Source organism: Plectropomus leopardus, chromosome 15 (assembly GCF_026936395.1).
Source record: "Plectropomus leopardus strain MGB_pleo_1.0 chromosome 15, ASM2693639v1, whole genome shotgun sequence".
NCBI classification, from domain to species: Eukaryota; Metazoa; Chordata; class Actinopteri; order Perciformes; family Serranidae; genus Plectropomus; species Plectropomus leopardus.
Genome location: NC_142190.1, coordinates 22,953,220 through 22,972,590, shown reverse-complemented (window position 1 = coordinate 22,972,590; position 19,371 = coordinate 22,953,220). Strand labels below are relative to the sequence as shown.

Sequence of the window (19,371 nt, the reverse complement as noted above, 5' to 3'; positions counted from 1 at the left end):
AAATTAAAAGTGATGTGTTCTACAGTTATTTAAAACTGTAGAATTGATGCAAAGACACAAACACACACAGAAAAGCCCATAAAACTGCTTTTTTTTTTACTGGTTTATAATATGTTTATTGCTGTGTAACATGACTATAATATGTGAGTACTGATAGCCATTTGACGGTACTGGACCCCTGCTGCAGTTGGTAAAAATCTGAGCTTTACTGTGACTGTATTTGACATTTATTTATTCTTGTTTGGCTGTTTGGATGAGGCAGCTCTTGGCCTCACAGCACACCTTGGATTCATGATGGGCCAACCAGGGTAATTCTCTCTTTGCATTGTGCTGAAGTCAATCCTGGCAACAGAAACACACACACACACACACACACACACACACACACACACCACACACACACACACACACACACACTGATGAGCTGCTTTCTGCACTCTGCTGCAGCAGACTGATGTTAGCAGACTGGCTCTAACCTGAAGGCGGGGTTGATGCCGATGTTGTCCGGCTGTGGGAGGGCAGGTGTTCGCCTCCTGCGGCAGGAGGACGGAGGAGGGAAATCATTCTGATACTGAGACTGCATCTCCATTGTGTCTTGTTCATATGTCACTGCTGTCTGATGAGGGCTGTCTTCTTGCCTGTCTTCCCCTGGCTCCCTGTCTCTGCTGCTGTTTCCGCTTCCTGTTTGTCCCGAGGATGTGGGATGAGAACGATGGGACTCCTGTGGCATGTTGGGGGTAATATTTTCTCCTGAAGATTAATCACAATGCACGTAAGGGTTTCATTTCATACACAGTGATGAAAAATCCCACTAAACATCCAGTCTTTCTGTCTATGGAGGTAACATTTGGGGAAAAATAAAAGCTCTGACTGGTAAAACTTGTTTTACTAAAGTGTTGCTTTTGACACGGTCCAAAAGAATAAGTGGCAGATATTTTCCCACCTCTTTAAGTGTTCTACTTTCTTAATGAAATACTTAATTCTGCCTAATTCAGGACATTTTTTTTTCTTATTTACGGCATCTATTTTTCTAAATGTATTATTTTTTGTAAATGTAGTTAAACTTAAAGAGAACCATCTTCTCCCAGTGTCATTTAGTGATACCAATCTTCTTTAATTTCAACGAATGCTTTGTTTTGAATATGAAATTATTATTTCATTTTAATTATGACCATGATGTTAAATCTTCAATAGCTATTTTACACTTACATTTACATTAAGCCTCAATAATTCAGCAAAATATTTGTTTTCTTTCTTTATATACAGATTTTGTCATTTTTACTTTTAACCTAATATGGATATTTTTCTGTTATATTTGAAATATGAATTTCTGTATTATTCTTGTAATTAATCTTCTTCTTGTTCTCCTTCTCATATAACAGGTATAGCCTCCATTTGTATGCCTCATAGTTCTCCATTCAGTAAAACAACTACAACACCCAAGAGGAGGAGCTTTTACCACCAGGGTTGTGCACAGGTGTTGCATAGTGCCAGTGATTAGAATGGGATTAATTATTTTCACCTGCCTTTTTTTTAATCATACATGCTCTGATGGATGTCTGATAGAGAGCTCAGGATGAAAGGAACTTCATAGACACAAGTATGTAAATCTTTTCTATCATTAATAATATAAATGAAAACTGTAAAAGAAAAGAAAACTGCTGAACCCTTTGACACCTGGATTGACATCAGTTCTGTTGTGCTGTATTCAGATGCATTTCACAACCATTTCAGCCATTCATTTGGTTTGATGTCTGACGAGGAATTAAAATGAAGATTAACTAAAATTTTTTAACCTGAAAAGAAAATTAGACCAGAAACAGAAACTTGTATTTATAGTTCTTATAATTCCATATTATTATTTTTTTTTTTAAAAAAATCACTTTCTTGATATGATTTTCTCTTTTTTTTAATTTAATTTAATTTTTTTTTACATTTGAACTATTTCTTTCTTTATCCTTTTTCTTTTCTTTTTGTGCTATATTCCAGTTATATTCTTATAACTTCTTTGGGTCATATCTTGTAAAAGTTGTTTCAGAAAGAAGAAGAAATCAAGCCAATATACTCAGGTTTCAAAGGGTTAATACTCTGGCTGGCATGCCCACTTTCAGCACTGAAACAGTCACATGTCATCACATATGCAACTCACTCACCCACTCTTTAAACAGATAAAAAGAGTTAACTCTCTGTGCTGAGATAAGACTGCAGACCTTTGCCTCTGTCTCGCTGTGAGACAGGTCTAAGGCTGAAAGCTTCTTGTGATGTGGTCTCCATTTTAGTGGGAGTGTCCGGGTAGAGCAGAAATCCTGTGGAAGCCAGGACACACCAGAGAAGGTTATAAGTGGATCTTAAAAAAATAAATTTAGTTATTTTCAAATGCCTTTCTCTTTTAACAAACTACTTTGGAGTAATTCCAGCCACCACATCACAACTGGGCTGACTTCATTTGCTGAAATCCTTTCAATAAGGTATTTTTATTTTAGTGTTTTCAACTGGAAAAACCCCAAAGTCAGGAGGCCATCCTCGTTAAATATGGTGACGTCAGCAGTGGTCCTATTTACTCCAGACCTAGAGAAATAACTGCATGACAGTGATGCTAAATTAGTGTGCATATTCAATCAGTAATCTACATGTATTTACAAAACACTACAAGAACATATCCAAGCTAAACCACAATATATTTGTACAACAAAATTTCATGAAACTGAAAAATTTAGGCCGATTATAGTAGAGAACATCAACAAACTCTGCTGTTTGATGCTAAGACAGAGGAGCAGCAAACCCTTACCTGCCACAGCCGGCGGTTCCCCCCTGTAGGGTCGACTTGGCAGAAAGAATTCGTAGTGGCGACGGGGGTTTCGTAGGTTGGCATTTTTGATGAACATGGCTTTGTTCTTGGCACCACCAGCTGCTATAAATCTTTCAATATCTGGTTAAACAAATGCTGGAAAAATGTCCACAGGTTTGACGTAATCAGTAACAGTGAAAAGTTAAAACAACTGCCGCAAGCCTTAAAAATATCACAATTTGTATGTATTTTAAATAACAGCCAGTTTAAAGCCATTATAGCTGTTCTAATGAGAGTTATTTATGCGTTGCTTACCTTGCATGCAGAAAAACCACAAGATGTGGTGCAATCCTGCAGTGTTTCCCTATACTGTCTACATCTCTCTGTGCTGTGTGTTAGGCTATACACAGAGCTACTTAAAGCTTGTTTACTGCAGTAGTCATGGTGTTTAATTCTTCTCCAGTGAGTGACAGATACAGTAGTAACCAACTGAGACAATAGAGTAGCTAGGCCACCAACAGAGAGCTAAAGCATGGCCCTGTATGAAAGGTTTTGAAGAAGGGCTGATTTAACTGGGAAGCAAAAAAGACCAAACACAAAAAACAGAGACAGCTCCTCGGCATGGTAAGGGCTGAGCTGAGCCTTTTACCGTGTTTAAAATGTCATGTCTGCATGAGTGATTCAAGTAAAGATGTGTACAGTAGCGAGTATAATGATAGTACGATACATTTGCAGTTGTGTTTAGTCACTCCCGGCACACTGTCAAAGAAAAAAAAAGAAAAGAAAAAACGTTGTCTCTTCAGTGGTTGCCCCGGAGCATTTGGCCAGCGCTCAGCAATGCTCTGTGCCTCCCAGTGTTCAGTTGGCATAAATCCCAACTATATTTATTTCACTTTAAAGGGCCTGTTTTGGCCTGCAACTTCTCAGAAGACTACTTGTACTTGTACATCAATCATTTTGTCTAATATATTATAAAGTATTTCTGTGATGGGAATGTTCCTTCAAACCTGCAAGTCACTTTCATCTACTATAAGGCTCTACTGGCTAGACTAGTTTATTTAAGAGTAGTTTTTACTTTAACATTCACATAGATTTTAGTGCATATATTCACCAGAGTATGTGAGACTCATTTTGGTGTAAAAGATTCACATTTCAGTCACAGTTTAGATATCCATTCAAGACAAACAACCCTGCACAAGATTTTACAAAACAACAACAGCAAAACAATGGACACCAATTTTACAAAGATTGGTTTTTAGTTTTTTTAACTTGCAACATACGTTTTATCACTGGCCATCAACAACACTTGCATTTGTTGCTTTTAGGTCAGCGTCCCAATTCTTAAACCTCACTAGATTTTAGCTAAGAAAAAGCAGTCGCAGTTGCCTTCTGTTTCAGGGCAGTTGTGTTAACTAATGATGAGGTCCCAAACGAAAATTGATGGTGTCAGTACTGCAGCAAAAGAAATCTGAATTTGAAATCTATGTATCAATCTGAAAGCCAGAAATCATACACATATGGGTAGATTCAGAGTGGCGTAGTGAGAATATAATTACCTCCAATAAGAAATATGTAAAAATAACAAAACAGGTTTACAACTTTAAAGTCTGTCAGCTGTTGAATGAGGTATTCATATATACATTGAAATATGTTGTGTTTGCTGTAATCATTCCTTCTGTTTATATTCAGAGTTCTCTGCATTTAACAATGTTTTTTTTATATAGCAATTTTTTTTCCCTAAAACTACAACAAAAAGCAGGAAATACTACCACATGTCTACCATGTCTTTCTAAGATGACAACCTTTCAAACTTTTGCTGATGATTAAAATAATTTTGTGATTAAACTCGTTCATCAAGTCAGCCTTCTTGTCTGTTACTCAGGATCCAGATACTTATAATGGTGATAAAGCAGGTAGAGATGATGATAATATATAAGCCGAACAGCAGTCGGTCTATGACCATTCCGATCATATGCCATTCCCGTGAAGTGCTGGTTCCCTGGAAGTGATTGTCCGTGTGGAGGCGGATGGCCATTAGATCTCTGCTCAGCTTTCTCAGTTCCTCCAGGATCAGCTCTGTAGGGGCTTTCGCTGGAGATGTATCACCAGTGACGCCCTGAAGATCTTTTGAACAGATGATGCTGACATTCATGACTGTCAAAAAAAAAAAATCAAGAGTAGCGTGATAGTGCACTGTAAAAATAAACTATTTGTTTTAACTTAAGAAGTGAGTGTCCAGGCTCGATTACATTTTTAAGTTGACTGAATATGAAAAGTTACACATTGCTAGTCATTAGTAAGTCATTACAAATTGCTACAACTTGTATTATCAAATTGATGTCAACTCAAAAAAGGTAGCATTCGAAAATATGTGTGTTATGCACAAATTACTGGCACATAATTACGTGTGATATGTACGACTTTAGGTGCACTATATTTTGTAGGTTAATGTGCAAGCAGTGCATGAGAACAGTCTGTTAAAAGGTGTTATTGTAAACACAACCAAGAGGTCATCATTTTGGTAGTCAACATCTGGGATTTTTGGAACCAGAAGTCACCACATTTTGGCAAAAAGCTGGGGCTATGGAGAAGTGAGGGGTGGGTCTAACTGAGAAGCTGAGGACAATTTCATGAGACAGCTTGTCAATCAATGTGGTCACGCCCTTAATTATGCATAAAGTTAAGCCTTATTAAAATGTAATGGATGAATTATACAAATACTCATCCTCTGTACAGTTGTCATGAACAAGAAAATTAGCCATAGACATCAAAACAGTTTTTCCTACTGGGCTGTAAACATGTCTATTTCTGCTGTAAATTTGCGTTTTAACATGGGGCTCAAAGAGACCCTATTTTGGAGTCAGCCTCAAGTGGTTATCAAAGACTCAATAAAAATAATAATTGAAATTGTTTTTTTTTAAACATGTAAAAAAAAAAAGGCAAAGAATGAACACATACGTATAAGACACATACAAACATATAGAAATGTCCGACTAGGAGTGAGAAGAATTGCAAACTTGTTAAATCTCACCCCTTCTCCCCTAATGTTGTTTTTACCTTCAGCAGGTGGTTGAAGGGAGACTGTGATGCGATTGCTCTTCTTTTCTGGACGGAAACGAACAATAACAGCCAGATATCGTAACACAAGGACACTAAGCCAGTGAGGCACCGCTTTGCAGTGGCTGGTGTTGGACTGGATGTTAATGACAATCACCGTCTCCAACAGGCTGGCCACCATCAGAGCAAGACTGACCAAAAAGAAAATATCTGCAAGAAGCAAAAAAAGGGTGGAAAGGTACAAAGAGACACTTGCATAACTTATTTCACATAGCTCGCCCATACTATCAGAGTTATGGTTATGGTTGTAACGTTATATTTTCTTTCAAGCAATCGTTCAATATCTTATGATGCTGATATATGGAGTCGTGCATTGCCAGATTGTTTTAATTTTAAGGCAGAATACTATTCACTCCTAGGTAGGAGATTCGTCAAAGCAGATTGTACTCAAAACTGCATGTGCTGGTGGCTTAGCATATATACTCTCAGTTGCCAGTTTACTGGGTACAGCTAGCTAAAACAAATGCAGTGTAATTTATCACATCTGCAATAAATCACATAAGTCACAGACGAAACACTTGTCTTAATATTAAGAATTAACATGGATCTCATTTCACCAAGAAATGCAGTTGGCTAATTTAAAACCAAAGGTGTCACTTACTCATGAGAGGTGTTGTATTTCCAGTAACAGGCAACAGATCATTCATGAGGAGCAGGAAAACGGTGTAACCCAGGATGAGGGTCATCTTGAAAGTGGACCGGTCCACACTTTGGAGAGGCAGCAGGAAGCTGAAGAGGTCCAGTGAGATGAGGAAGCAGCTCGGTACCAGGAGGTTTATCACATAGAGGGTTGACCTACGTTTTAAAATAATCTTGCAACAAAAGACAAACACAAAGCCTCAAGTTTTTAGTGAGAATCTACATCATCAGTCTGTGTTTCATTAATGAATGAGACCTTTGCCAGGAACAATGACCTCTTCCACGAGCCACCATAAAACTTCCTCTGTTGCCGTTTGTGATGCTTTTTCGGTGACCCCTCAGGGATCCATCTTTGTCCCACCAAAAAGTGACGTTAAACAGATAATGTGTCATCATACAGAATAAAATATAATAGCTTACAAAGTATTTGATCTCAGAGTAGCTTCCAGCAGTTATCTCCAGGGTGTATGGAGCTTCTTTGATATCCAAAAGCTCCCACTCCCCTCTGGTGTTTATCACACTTTTGGACTCTGCCAGGATCTCTTCAGATGACCTGCTTCCACTTATCCTTACGTCTTCGGCTGGAATAAAATTTAATGAAAGTTTGTCCATATTAGATGTCCAGTCTGTGTGAAGTTCTGCTTATGGTATTCTGCACATAAATAGAGCAACGTTGTTAAAGTTGAGTTCAGAGAAGATAAAACATGAAAATATTTAAATTAATTAATTTAATCTAACTTTCATTTGACTTTTGTGTGAAGTATTTGGTCTTAATCTTCAAAAATCCATAATTGCATAAGTGCAAAAAAAAAAAAAAGGAATCAAAAAGTAAAAAATTGATCACTCAAGGGACTATTTTCAGTGCAGTCCAAGTGCAAACCAGCCTTATTTATAATGAAAGTTGTTGTGGTTCCGAGAAAGGATTACATTTAGTTGTAATTGTCAGGGTTTTTTTGCCAGAAAAAAAAGTTGGCACTGGATGTTTCATTAATATTTATACATTACATATGCATGTTACTATGTAGCAGATATGTTGAAACTTACAACAACACTGTGGTTAACTTGTGGTTAGGTTTATGCACAAAAACCACTCTGTTAATGTTAAGAAAAGATCATGTTTTGTCTCAAAATAGCCTGTTTGGTCAACAAAAACCTGCCAGGAAAAGCAGTGATGTCTCTATATTAAACTATAGAGACATCCCTTTTTGTGCCTAAAAAGCTCCTGGAAACACTGCAGTGGGTCTCTACAAAACAACCACCTGTGATACTTAAATAGACTTAAATGACTTCCTAAATCACAATCATTTTTTTCTGTTTGTTTGTTTTTTTCTGTGGGTCTAGCTTGGCTCGTGTCACATCATCCAACAACCTGCTCCAGTTCCCATTTACAAAGTCAATTTAATTATTATGTTACTTTACAAAAGTTTATCTGATACATATAAAACTAAAAGATGTAATGTACTCTTCTGGCAACTGGGTTGTGTTGAATGCGTAGACTTACCCTTGTGTAGAAATGTTCCAAAGGTCAGTGAGCAGTTTTGGATATCAAAGGGAAAATTGTAGATTACTAATCGGCAGGAGCTGTCCACTCTTACAGGCCTATCATCATATACATGACCTGTGTTGTATAAGTAGACATAGGGAGTATGGGGAGATTTGTCTTCCTCCATGCTGGAGAAGAATGAAGTAGAATTTTAGTTAGATTTCTAGTGATGAACAAGTTTACAGACTACTGAACATAATTTTAACTTACGTCTCTGAGATGATGATGTCTGGGACCCAAAGCTTTTCTCGAGGGACAGAGATTCTTTTAGTTCCACATTCCTTCTCATCCCAGCTCAGTCCATGGATATCCCACTCCTGCATGAAACAGAGCAACGCCAATACGATGTAGAATCGACTGTTTTATCTGTCATCACATGCTTAACATCAATTAATGTAAAGGATATGTCTCTTGGTATTTTACATCTTTATTATGTTTGTGTGTGTGTGTGTGTGTGTGTGTGTGTGTGTGTGTGTGTGTGTGAGTGTGTGTAAATGTGTATCCCTCAGTCCGCAACTAATCTCACAAACTACTGGACCAATCAGCCTGATATTTTGAGTGCACATTAATGACTGTGCTTAGGGACCTCTCGGGGTTTTGGTGATTCACAATTGTTGAAAAACCTGTTTTACTGTCATAAAATACACAATCACAAGAATGCATTGTAATGTTTAAAACTGTCAAGATTATGCTATTTGGATACCATAACTTTTTTTTTACAGTATTGAAATTTCTGGCATGGACTTTCTGTTTTTTGATATGGCCTCATTGTATGTTTTCAGAATTAAACTCATTTGTGTCACATTTGTGTTTGAAAGATCTTTTTCTAAAACCACTTCATGTTTTGTCAGTGCTGCGGAAAACTTACCATGACTTGCCATATTAATGTTGATAGGGACTGATCTTTTTCATTCTAGGGATGATACACAAAATTAACTTTTAACAGTAATTAAAAAAAAGTAAAGCATGTTTATGTGCCAGTGTGGATATATTTTGTATAACAATTCATGAACTCACCACTCCTAAAATACCCTCCAAAGTCATATAGGCAGATATGTTTAATGTATCCGTGGGGTATTTTACAGGTCGCACCAGTTTTTTAGGAAATAATTCCTTCTCAAGTGCATCAAACAAGGATTCGAGAGTTGGGCTGCTGCAGTTCAATGCTGCAACAAAACCTGAGCGCAGAAAGAGAAAGAACAAAAAAAAGTCTAAATCCATAATTTCACTCAGATAAATGTTTTCATTAAAATTAGTTAAAAGGCAGATCCTTCTTTTTTATGCTGTATAGAACTGGGTAAGACAAAATGTGTCATATCAGGCAGGCAGTACATAGATTAAAACCCAAGGCAACTGCCATCATATTGTTAAACACGATTATGCAGTTTTTTTGTATTTTTCCAGAAAAAAATCTCTTGTTTTTCAAACATGATTTCAGAAAAGACACAAGCATGTTTTCAAATTCATTTGGTTTTCAGTTAAGCTTGTATTTTCTTACAAAAAGTCTTAAAAGTAAAATTTCTTAGAGGATTAACAATGATGTATGTTTCTTCCACCTGACTTAATTCTAGTGTTAAACAGAGCATCTTCCAGTAAATTTATTTTTTTCTTGTTTAATTACTGTACTTTATTGTCAAAATCTCTCTTCCTTACCATAAAGCAGTGAAAAACAGATAAAGATGAGCCCAGCTGTCTTCACCTCTTTCATCTTGTCCGTCAGCTCAACCACATAACTTGTCCCGTCAATGGAAAAGAAAACTACCAACAGTCAGAGAAAAGTGTGTTATCTTGTTTCTGATTGGCTCAACTCACAGCATTTGCTTGTCATGTTTGTCAAAATGACAATGTTGCCAAGACAAAGAAAAAAATAGTGAGTTTTGTTTTCCTTACATTTGCTAACATTGTTGTTATTTGAGTTGGTTATAGGTGTTAGGTCAGTTGAGGGTTTTTTTTTAGCAGTTTCTTTGTCCTGAGCAAATATTTGCATGCCTCAGTAAGAAATAAGCCTTTATCATAAGGAAAGACCTGGTATAGGAGTACCAATTTTTGTCTGGCCATCTAGTTTTTTTGGGGTTACAGCTCTCAAATTTTGACCCACAGTTGTCTACCACAAATAGTGTTTCCATCTTCTCCAACTCTATCACAGAATCCATCAATTGATGTCAAATAAAAGGAGAAACCTCCAGGGAAGAGTGATTACTGGTCCATTTGTTTGTTGAAGTGTGCAGATGTCTGTTGTTTTGCAGGAACACAACAATGCAAGAGAGGACAAAAAGTTTCAAAAATCTCTTAGATGTTCATTTGAGAAACTCAGGGCCGTAAAAAATAACCTGATCAATCTGAATAAAAGAAAATAACACTCAATATGACAGCTCAGAGGAGAGGTGTGACATGTTATTTTTAAATGCAGAAATTCAACCAACCTTCAGCTTTCCTCCATGTTTGTAATAATTGACAAGGAATATGAAAAAAGCATGTCAACAAATAACAGCCTAATTCAGAAAATTACCCAAAATATGTAAAAACAAACAGTCAAAGGCATACTCGGGATGTGTTGTATGACTGCACCCCTGATAATGAAGGTAATTAAGTTGACTGATATAAGGAGGATATAGTGTCCGAAAATCAGGCAGGGACCTCAGAACTGTATCTCAGCTCTGTGCAGATGATGTTGTTTTTGATGTCTGTGACCTCCAGCATGCAGTTGGGCGCTGTGCAGCCAAGTGTGAAGCAGACAGGATGAAAGTCAGTATCTCTAACTCTGAGGCCATGGTAGAGAGTTACTGCCCCAAGGATAAAATAGAGCAGAAGATGGACAGGCAAATTTTCATGGTGGGGGAGAAAGGAGCTGAGCCAGAAGGCAAAGCTCTTGATTTACCATTTATGTTCTGACCGATAATAATAATAATAATAATAATAATAATAATAATAATAATAATAATAACTATTATTATTATTATTATTACTACTACTACTACTTTTTTCATGATAATGGCAATATAAATAATGCAGGGCAATAACTGCTCCAGCTTCATCTTGGCAAGGTTCTGAACACCAGTGATAACTAGATTAACCATATGTGATGAGATTAGGTGTTTCCTGAGTCTATTTGTTTTTTATTTGTTCACTGGCTTCCATTTGTATGCCTAACAGTTCTCCATTCAGTAAAACAACCACAACACCCAAGAGGACGAGCTTTTACTGTCAGAGTTGAGCACAGGTGTTGCATAGTGCCAATGATTAAAATGGGATTAATTACTTCCCCCTGCCTTTCTTTTGTTGATTTATGCACGCTCTGATGAAGATCTGATATTATTATTATTATTTTATCGAACATTAAACTGATTTCAGCACGCGCCAGCAGGAGTCTCCCGTTCCCATAGTAACAAGTTAGAGCCGTGTGTAGACGGAGTTAGCAACACAGTCTCCGCCGACCGCTCTGAGAGTCCAACATTAGGCTTTACTGCTCTTTCCTCCGCGACTGGTGGTGTTTTCTTTATAAACTAAACGGCAAATAACAAGTAAAGCGACGTATTAATTTAAATGTTGATTTTAAAAGGTGAGGAGGGCAGAGTAGGGCTCGTCGTGTAGCTTAGCCAAACTCTCTCTGCCAGAGACTCTGCTGTGTTTTAGTGTCCGGAAGTTGTGAGGGGAAAAAACTAAGAAAGGCATGAAAAAAAAGGAGCTGGAAGAAACTGCGGTCCAATTTTCTCCGAGCCCATTGAAACACTGGTTTCTTCAGTAAATCTTCCTGAGTGGACGGTCTTGGTTTATTCATCTTATAAGTGTGCGCTGATTTATCGATGGGTCTGCCGACGCTGGAGTTTAGTGATTCTTTCCTGGACAGTCCGGAGTTCAGAGAGCGACTGCAGTGCCATGAGATAGAGCTGGAGCGCACCAACAGGTTTATAAAAGACCTCATCAAAGATGGAAACATGCTCGTATCTGCGCTCAGAAGTAAGTACACGATGAGCAACAACTGTTCCGTGGTGAAAGTGTGTGTTACAGTAAACGGTGGCACCGTCTGCTGCCCGATAATAGCACAACCCAAGGCCATCAGTTCAGACAGAGCCGGTGACTTTATCCTCCAGAGCGCTTTAATATCTTAATACATCAGATTGTGTTTGGGTGGTATGAGCAGCACAGATAGTTAGTTATAGTGTTATCTACAGGTTAGATATTTTGCATATCTTATCATTATGGATGAGACATTACGTGGCCTTGTATGGTTTTATATACTTTTTTGTACTTTGGAGAAACATTTTTTTAACCTAGGCATGAGGGAAATGAAGATTTAAAGTTTCTATTTGCTTGAGCATCATAGCTATTAATTATTTTATTATACATATCCTCTACCACTTGATTAGATGCATGGGCGGATTATAGAACAATGGGCCCCTGGGCACAAATATGTAAAAGACTAACAAAGAGCAAAACTGAATAACCAACAGGGCAAAACAGACTGACTGTGTCAACTGGTTTGAGCTACTTTATTGAAAATTTGCTTAAGCACAGGATACCCCAATGAAAAATGCCCACAGAGACTTCCCAGAGGGCAGGGTGATGTTGTCAGAGGTGTCGTTAAGTTGTCTTGTTTTGTCTGACTAATGGTACAAAACCCAAAGACAGTCACTGCTATCTATCTATTTTGAGTATAAACAGAAACAGTGAATATTTGGATTTTTTCCCTGTTATAAATAACTAAATGATTAATTGGTCATCAAAAGTTTCATGATTCATTTTCTTAAAATCAACGACTGTTATTAAAATTAGCATGTTTGGTTCCTTCTTTTGACAGAAAGGCAGAAAAGTTGTACCTAAATGTGCCAGGACCTTTGTGGTCCACTTTATTTTTATTTTGGTCTTGGTTCTACCAATACAGACATTTAAAATGTTTGTATACGTATGATGATTTGATGCAGTAGTAGCCACAGTTTTTAGTTTTGTTTGCGATATTTTAACAAGTTACAAGGCAAGCTAACTTGTATTGTTTTTTTTAAAGGTGGATTAAGCATGTTAAATGTTTACATCATGTTACTCTATTTTTTGTGAATAAACTATCTAAAGTTAAATTAAAGAACCCTCAGGTTTCTTCAGGCTTCAGTCAGTGACAGGATACTTTGTGTCATATTGCCCAGCCCTTTGTCTAATTGTTACATAGTTCAATGGTGGCTGTTATATTTATAAAATGACATGCGCTAATGAAGACTTTCAAAAAGCAGGCATCTCCCGTTGGTTAATAGTTTTTTATGATCACGTCCAATTTAAGCTCAGACACACCTACGCTTTGTAGCTGCTGCGGTTTGTTTGGCTCACCTGCTGGCTGAGGTCATTCTTGGTGTGAACACTGCTGCTGCCTGCCATACACACACACACACACACACACACAAACCAAGTGTGTTTTATTGTTCTGTGAACAACCCGATCCCTTGCATTGTTAATATTAACAGCTAAAACTGTGTACAGAACACCAGCACCTCAATCACCACAGCCTCCACAAAATGATATTACTACAATATAATGCATCTGTCAGAGTTTTCTCACATCAGTGTTGTAGCGCAGCAAATGAGATTTTCATTTAAACGGAATAATGCTGCTGTAAAAACAAGTGAAACACATTCAAGTTTGTAGGCATCAGACCACAAACTTTTTACATTTACACAGTCTGACATCACTTAACTTAAGGTAGACTGCTGGACGTAAAATATTTGAAGCATTTCAGATATTAAGAATTAAGGGCCCAAAAATGTTTTGACCCTAAAATTGGCAGGTATATTGACATTAATAATTGAAGTGTTAATAAAAATTAGATCACAGCCCTGCTTTCCCCCTTGACTAAAAAAACGCAACGATGTAAACATACATTTTACAGCACCAGAAAAGATTAATAACACTTTGGTCCACATTTTGTGCTCCTAATGATAAATGATAGTAATATGGAAACAGCTCAATATAAGTTTACAACTGAATAAAGTGTTTTTTGGTGCTTTTGTCTTTCATGCATTGAACTTGAACACAGGCCTTCAGTAATCTGTTGCAAACTTCTATTAAAGGACATGCTAATAGTTTTATTATCGGTGTATATAACGCAGTAGAGTGCTTGAAAGAGTGCCTGTAGCGGCTGGCACGCAGACCAGTGTTTCGGGTGTGTGAATGAGAGAATGCAGCCTTGTGGTGCCAAGTGTTCATGCACCTCAGAGAATAAGAGGTGATATTAAACTCTGTTAGTGGAGTGTTGTTTGGACACGTAAACACAGTTTTGTGAGACTAAGGCTGTCAAGTGGAGTTTGCTGCGGGGTGTGGTTGTTTGTTTACATCAGACTTTGACACCTCATGTCTTGGCAGTGGATGATATGCAAGAGGCTTGTAGGAAAATACAATAATAGTTTACTACAGGAGGGAATCAGTCATCCTGCTTGAAGCCTGTAGGGGAATGGGAGCCTGACATCATGTTGGACCAAAAATTGCAGAATGCAAACTTGCGCCCAAAGCATTCTTTTGTATGATCTGGAAACAGTGAAACTACATGTTATAAATAAATGATGGCAATAATATAATTGTTGTGCCTGATTTTAGTAACCAAATGAAATTCTTTCTCTGTTTTTTCAGGTCTTTCTCTTGCTGTTCAACGGTTCTCTCAGTCTCTGCAGGATTTCCAGTTTGAATGTATTGGAGACGCTGAGACTGATGATGAAATCAGTATAGGTAATTTTGAAATGACTGCAGTTATTATCTAGAAACAAGATGTTGAGACTGCAAAATAAAAATAAAAAAATCCACATTTGGGGTGTGACATTTCTTTTGCAGCTCAATCCTTAAAGGAGTTCTCTCAGCTCTTGAGCACCATGGAAGAGGAGAGAAAACGACTGGTAAGAAAATGTGTGTGTGCATGTGAGAGAGAGACTAGAGAAAATGCAGGTAGTTTATGTTGTACATTCTAAAAATAAAGTAAGGAACGTTTCAAAATTGGAAGCATTTTGTTGGTTGTGACCCTTAAAAGTGGCCCACGGTCGTGAAATTCCTGGAGAAGTTATGATATTGGCGGCGAAAATTTGCCAGTAAAGATAGCAAGCGCTTTCTTATACACTAATGCCTCGGAAGTGCATGTTTTTAAGCCTACCGCTTTTAGACTTTTTAAATTCAGTCATCATGGTGTAAAATATTATGGAAAAGTTTTCAAAAAACTGTTGATTAAAAAGTGTGGGAACACAGGAGGACATTCTAAGCTCAAGGTAAAGACTGGTGGTATACAAGAAATAGGTCAGTTAACTCCGAGTATGAATTGCATTGTATTTTACACAATGTAAAGCTTTGTTCTTATTTGTTCATATTAATGAGATGTAGGACAGTCAACCTTTTCTGCAGAGATATTTGTCTATTTAAAACAAATATCTATACTTTAAATGGATATTAAAAACAAATCTTTCTCTTTGTTTTTTACATTTTCAGTCTGTGCCTTTGAATTTCTAAGCTATTTGCCTCTAGATAATTATTATCAATAAAATGGATGTGATTTGTATACATTTATTTTATTAACAGTAGGGACTTCTGAAGGACTTAAGAAAATAGTATGATGATGATGATTCTCCTCATTCAAAACATCCTGCTCTAAATGTCAGTGCAGATCCAAATACACCATCTATGCATTTGACCAAAAGCCCCTTTTAAACCAAACTGTCATCACCAAAGTTTGACCTAACTGCTTACAGGATTTCACTCTAGCAGATATGGTCTTTGCCAGGCGCCTTGACTTGTTGCACCACACTGGCCTCCTGTTCTAATCTGTTTTTTCCCACAAGTCTGACTGACACATTAGCTGTGAACTTTGTGCCAGTGGCAGTGAGTGCTCCATGGCGATTCGGAAAAAACGTCTTTGACTCACAGACCCTCCATTAACCAGAGGGCTTTGTGTGGGAGTGATTGGAGTTTGGCACAGTGTGCGTGCAGCCAAGCCCCTGCGCATGTGCAATGTATATGCATAGTAAGCTACCTTATGCATAGCCCTCTGTGTGTGTGTGTGTGTGTGTGTGTGTGTGTGTGTGTGTGTGTGTGTGTGTGTGTGCGTGTGTGTGTGCTTGTGGCTGTGTACATGGTCTGGTTACAGAGGAACCATGTGGAACCTATTCTGCCAATTCCCCTGTGAGACTGTGAGCTGAGGCCTGACTGCCTGGGAAAGTCCATAAAAGGGTCCTGTGTGTGTATGCGTGTGTGTGTGTGTGTGTGTGTGTGTGTGTGTGTGTTTGTTTGTCTGCTCTCTCTCTATTTCTTTCTATGTGTGTATTTTAATTGTATGCTTTTCTACTGCAACGCTGCAGATAGGTCTGAACTCAACTAATACCATCATTATTGAGTTAAAGGGTAATTCCAGCAAAGAGGTTTCTCTGAAATACCTACCTGCTGAACCTGAAAGGACCATTATTGGGATTTAACAATGTCCTTCAGTCTTTTAGTGTTCAGTTTCACCCTGTGTATTGTATTGTGGTGAAAAAAGAGCACCTACAAAGAAAGCAGACCTTTCTTTGGGTACCGGCGTGGTGCTAAACTGAAGTGAAAGTGGAGCCATGATGCAGTGCTGGGAAGCTATTTAGAGTCTAATGCTTGACTCAACCAGACAGAACAAATCAAGACGTGACAGAGACTTGCATTATGTAGGCTCATGACTAAAGAGGACCGAGACTTTGTAAAAACACCAGAGCTCTGATAACCGCTCTGTGGCCTTCCACACTGCTTGACTCATATCACAACACCAAGTTTCTCATCCATACTGTACAACCAGCTACAAAAATATTGCCACAAGTGTATCATGATTATTTTACGTTTGTAGGCTGTGTGTGTCTGCTCAGATCAGATGAAGTTTTAAACATACTGTCATTCTGCCCAGGATATGTGTCAAAGGCTAACAGCTTTAGTGACCCCCTGACTTTTCATCAAGCACCATCATCAGATCAAAATGCTTATCTGTCGTTTGTTAACATGACATCCTTATCAGCCTCAGCTGTAGTTTGCATTTTGTGTAAAATGGTGAACATGGTAAACATGCTCAGTGTCTGCATGTTATTATTGTCATTGTGCACATATTAGCATGCTAATGTTAGCATTAGTTCCAGAGCGCTACTCAGCTATGACATGAACTTGTTGTTTCTGTGAATGATAACCACGAGCAAAGTCCAAACTGTACTCACTGATCACAATCTGAAACTGACTAACTGAGGTATGAGCAGGTTTTTGATCAGATATTTCTGGTATCTCAACACAAAGTAAATAAACCATAATATATCAGTTTAGAGATATGCAATTTGGCTGTTTGAACCCTTTTCCATTCAAAACATGAACATGACAACAAATTTGTGAAGTTGCTGAAAGATTAGCATTAGCATACATACTGTGTCAGTGAGTTGAGGACTGGACATGGACTGTGGTCACATGAATGACCTGTTTGTAATCGGGTTTTTCGTGTAGTCCGTGTATACATTTGAGCATGTACATTGCATAGTCCATTTATGAGAAACCTGGGTATGCTGGCTGGAGTGCTCTCTAAGAAACTGGGGTGTATTCTCAGAATGTGAATAACTTGATTTCCCTGTACTCATGTAAACATCATATCCCGAATACTATTATAACCGCTTTAATCCTCATAAACAAGTAATTCATGTCCATGTAACCGCAGTCATTATGATGTCTTCATTTGAAATACTTTTAAATCCCCTGACAGCAGCACAGGCAGATTCTTGTGGTAGGATTGAATTTGACCTGCTGCCCTCATGTAACAGTGAGTTGTTGCTGGTCTTACTGTTATTACCCACTGAGCTGACTGTTGTGTGTTTTTCCTCTCAGATCCAGAACGCTGATGACGTGTTGATCTCACCACTTGAGAGGTTTCGTAAGGAGCAGATTGGAGCTGTAAAGGTAAATCTGTAGTTTTTGGTATTGATGGGGAACTTGAAAGCTGAGTGGATTATTAACACAAAGTAACTGAACCGGTTAACTTTTGCTTTGACTAACAAGAGATATTTAAAACCTCAGACGGTCTCTGCTGAGGTTTTAAGAGGCCATGCAGTTCATTAAGGATGCTGCATGCGTTAAGTATCTTACGCTGTGGGTGGTGATCAGACGGATCGTCCTGCTCTGGTCTGGTCTCAGTGTGTCTTAGTCACTGGTCAGAGAATCCAATATGTTCAGATGAACGATGGATCACAGTCCAGTGTCAGTAACAAGGTCATGGGAACGGACTCTGGGAGGCAGAACAGGGAGCGCATCATAGTCAGAGAGATAGTTGGACTCAGTGTGGCAGTATAAACACAAAGTGAGTCTGGTGTCTGGTTTCAACAGTTGTCTCAAGTCTCATAATTCAATTTATCATTTTTTTTCTCCACTCTCTCTGAGACTGAAATAATGGCAGAAATAGCAATCAGTGTCATGCATTTTACAGGATCTCAAAAATAGAAGTGGTCATAGCTATGACTAACCTTGAAAGTGAAATCACAGCTTATTTCTTGGTGTTGATCCAATCGACTCCTCAGCCTGCAGAATGTAGCACGAGTGTGTGAAGAGCACATCCTCACACTGATGTTGTTTAGCAAGACAGAGCAGTTGGACATGTGGAGTTTGGAGCTGCAGCTGTTATGGAAAAAGCTGTTGTCCTAAATATTTTGGCAGTGACTCTTAGTTTAGATTATTAATGTTCTCTCTCCATTTTATAATGGTCTTGAGGTTCCTTAAGGCTGGTTAGTTCATCCCAAAACACAACTGAACTTTTGCAACTTGTGAAAGATCAGATACAGAATCAGATACAGAGATGTTGGTATTTGCAGGGTTGCAGAAACTTTACTGTGGCCTCACTAATTTGTTGAATTTTGGTATTTTTAGCTACTCTAGCTGCTGTGCTCTAGGGAGGGCAATGCCGACCTGGTTGGACCATGACTGTGGTCCAGACTAAAAGATCTTAACAACCACTTTTAAGTGGATTGCTGTGAAATGCTGTACAGATATTTAAGGTCCCCAGAGGATAAATCTTACTGACTTGAGTGTCCCTTTAACTCTTGACAATGAGTTTGACGTGATTCAAAGTGAAATACCATGACAGTTACTGGATGAATTTCCATGAAATTTGCCAGCCTCAGCTGTACTTTGTGGATACAAACACAGGGTGAATACCAGCTAAACATCAGCATGCAAGCATAATCACAATAAGCGTGTTAGCATTTGTTTTGTCCACAATGCAAATATATTCAGTTCACTAAAATAGGAGAAAATAAATTAGAAAATATTCACATTTAAGAAGCTG

General features: G+C 38.0%; 3 protein-coding genes across 3 annotated transcripts in view; 1 reads left to right on the top strand and 2 right to left on the bottom strand.

Moving 5' to 3' along the window:
- Nucleotides 1-105: 105 nt before the first annotated feature.
- On the bottom strand, nt 106-3,262 carry LOC121952912 (uncharacterized). Its single transcript, XM_042499788.2, has 5 exons — nt 3,104-3,262; nt 2,789-2,944; nt 2,211-2,306; nt 477-750; nt 106-342 (listed from the first exon to the last, which is right to left on the bottom strand). Exons 2-5 carry the CDS (start codon nt 2,883-2,885, stop codon nt 228-230), a joined length of 582 nt encoding a protein of 193 aa, XP_042355722.2. The 5' UTR covers nt 2,886-2,944; nt 3,104-3,262; the 3' UTR covers nt 106-227.
- Nucleotides 3,263-4,049: 787 nt separating this feature from the next.
- Nucleotides 4,050-6,082, bottom strand: LOC121952769 (5-hydroxytryptamine receptor 3A-like). The gene is made up of 2 exons (XM_042499595.2): nt 5,846-6,082; nt 4,050-4,942 (listed from the first exon to the last, which is right to left on the bottom strand). The coding sequence occupies exons 1-2, from the start codon at nt 6,024-6,026 to the stop codon at nt 4,647-4,649; spliced, it is 477 nt and encodes a 158-aa protein (XP_042355529.2). The 5' UTR covers nt 6,027-6,082; the 3' UTR covers nt 4,050-4,646.
- Nucleotides 6,083-11,459: 5,377 nt separating this feature from the next.
- The window catches only part of arhgap42a (Rho GTPase activating protein 42a), a 20,090-nt gene continuing 12,178 nt past the window's right edge, over nt 11,460-19,371 (top strand). The window contains exons 1-4 of the mRNA XM_042500028.2: nt 11,460-12,044; nt 14,697-14,792; nt 14,895-14,956; nt 17,922-17,993. Of these exons, the coding sequence (XP_042355962.2) occupies nt 11,891-12,044; nt 14,697-14,792; nt 14,895-14,956; nt 17,922-17,993 (384 nt within the window). The 5' untranslated portion in view covers nt 11,460-11,890. The remainder of the gene's footprint in view (nt 12,045-14,696; nt 14,793-14,894; nt 14,957-17,921; nt 17,994-19,371) is intronic.

What these genes read in the sequence shown, in the direction of transcription:
- LOC121952769 (XM_042499595.2), bottom strand. Translation starts at nt 6,026, where the DNA reads ATGGTGGCCAGCCTGTTGGAGACGGTGATTGTCATTAACATCCAGTCC. An exon ending in CCTTCAACCACCTGCTGAAG is followed by an intron (nt 4,943 to 5,845) that starts GTAAAAACAACA and finishes TTTTTTTGACAG; the next exon opens with TCATGAATGTCAGCATCATC.
- LOC121952912 (XM_042499788.2), bottom strand. Translation starts at nt 2,885, where the DNA reads ATGTTCATCAAAAATGCCAACCTACGAAACCCCCGTCGCCACTACGAA. An exon ending in GGAACCGCCGGCTGTGGCAG is followed by an intron (nt 2,307 to 2,788) that starts GTAAGGGTTTGC and finishes TGGCTTCCACAG; the next exon opens with GATTTCTGCTCTACCCGGAC. An exon ending in GGCATCAACCCCGCCTTCAG is followed by an intron (nt 343 to 476) that starts GTTAGAGCCAGT and finishes TTCTGTTGCCAG; the next exon opens with GATTGACTTCAGCACAATGC.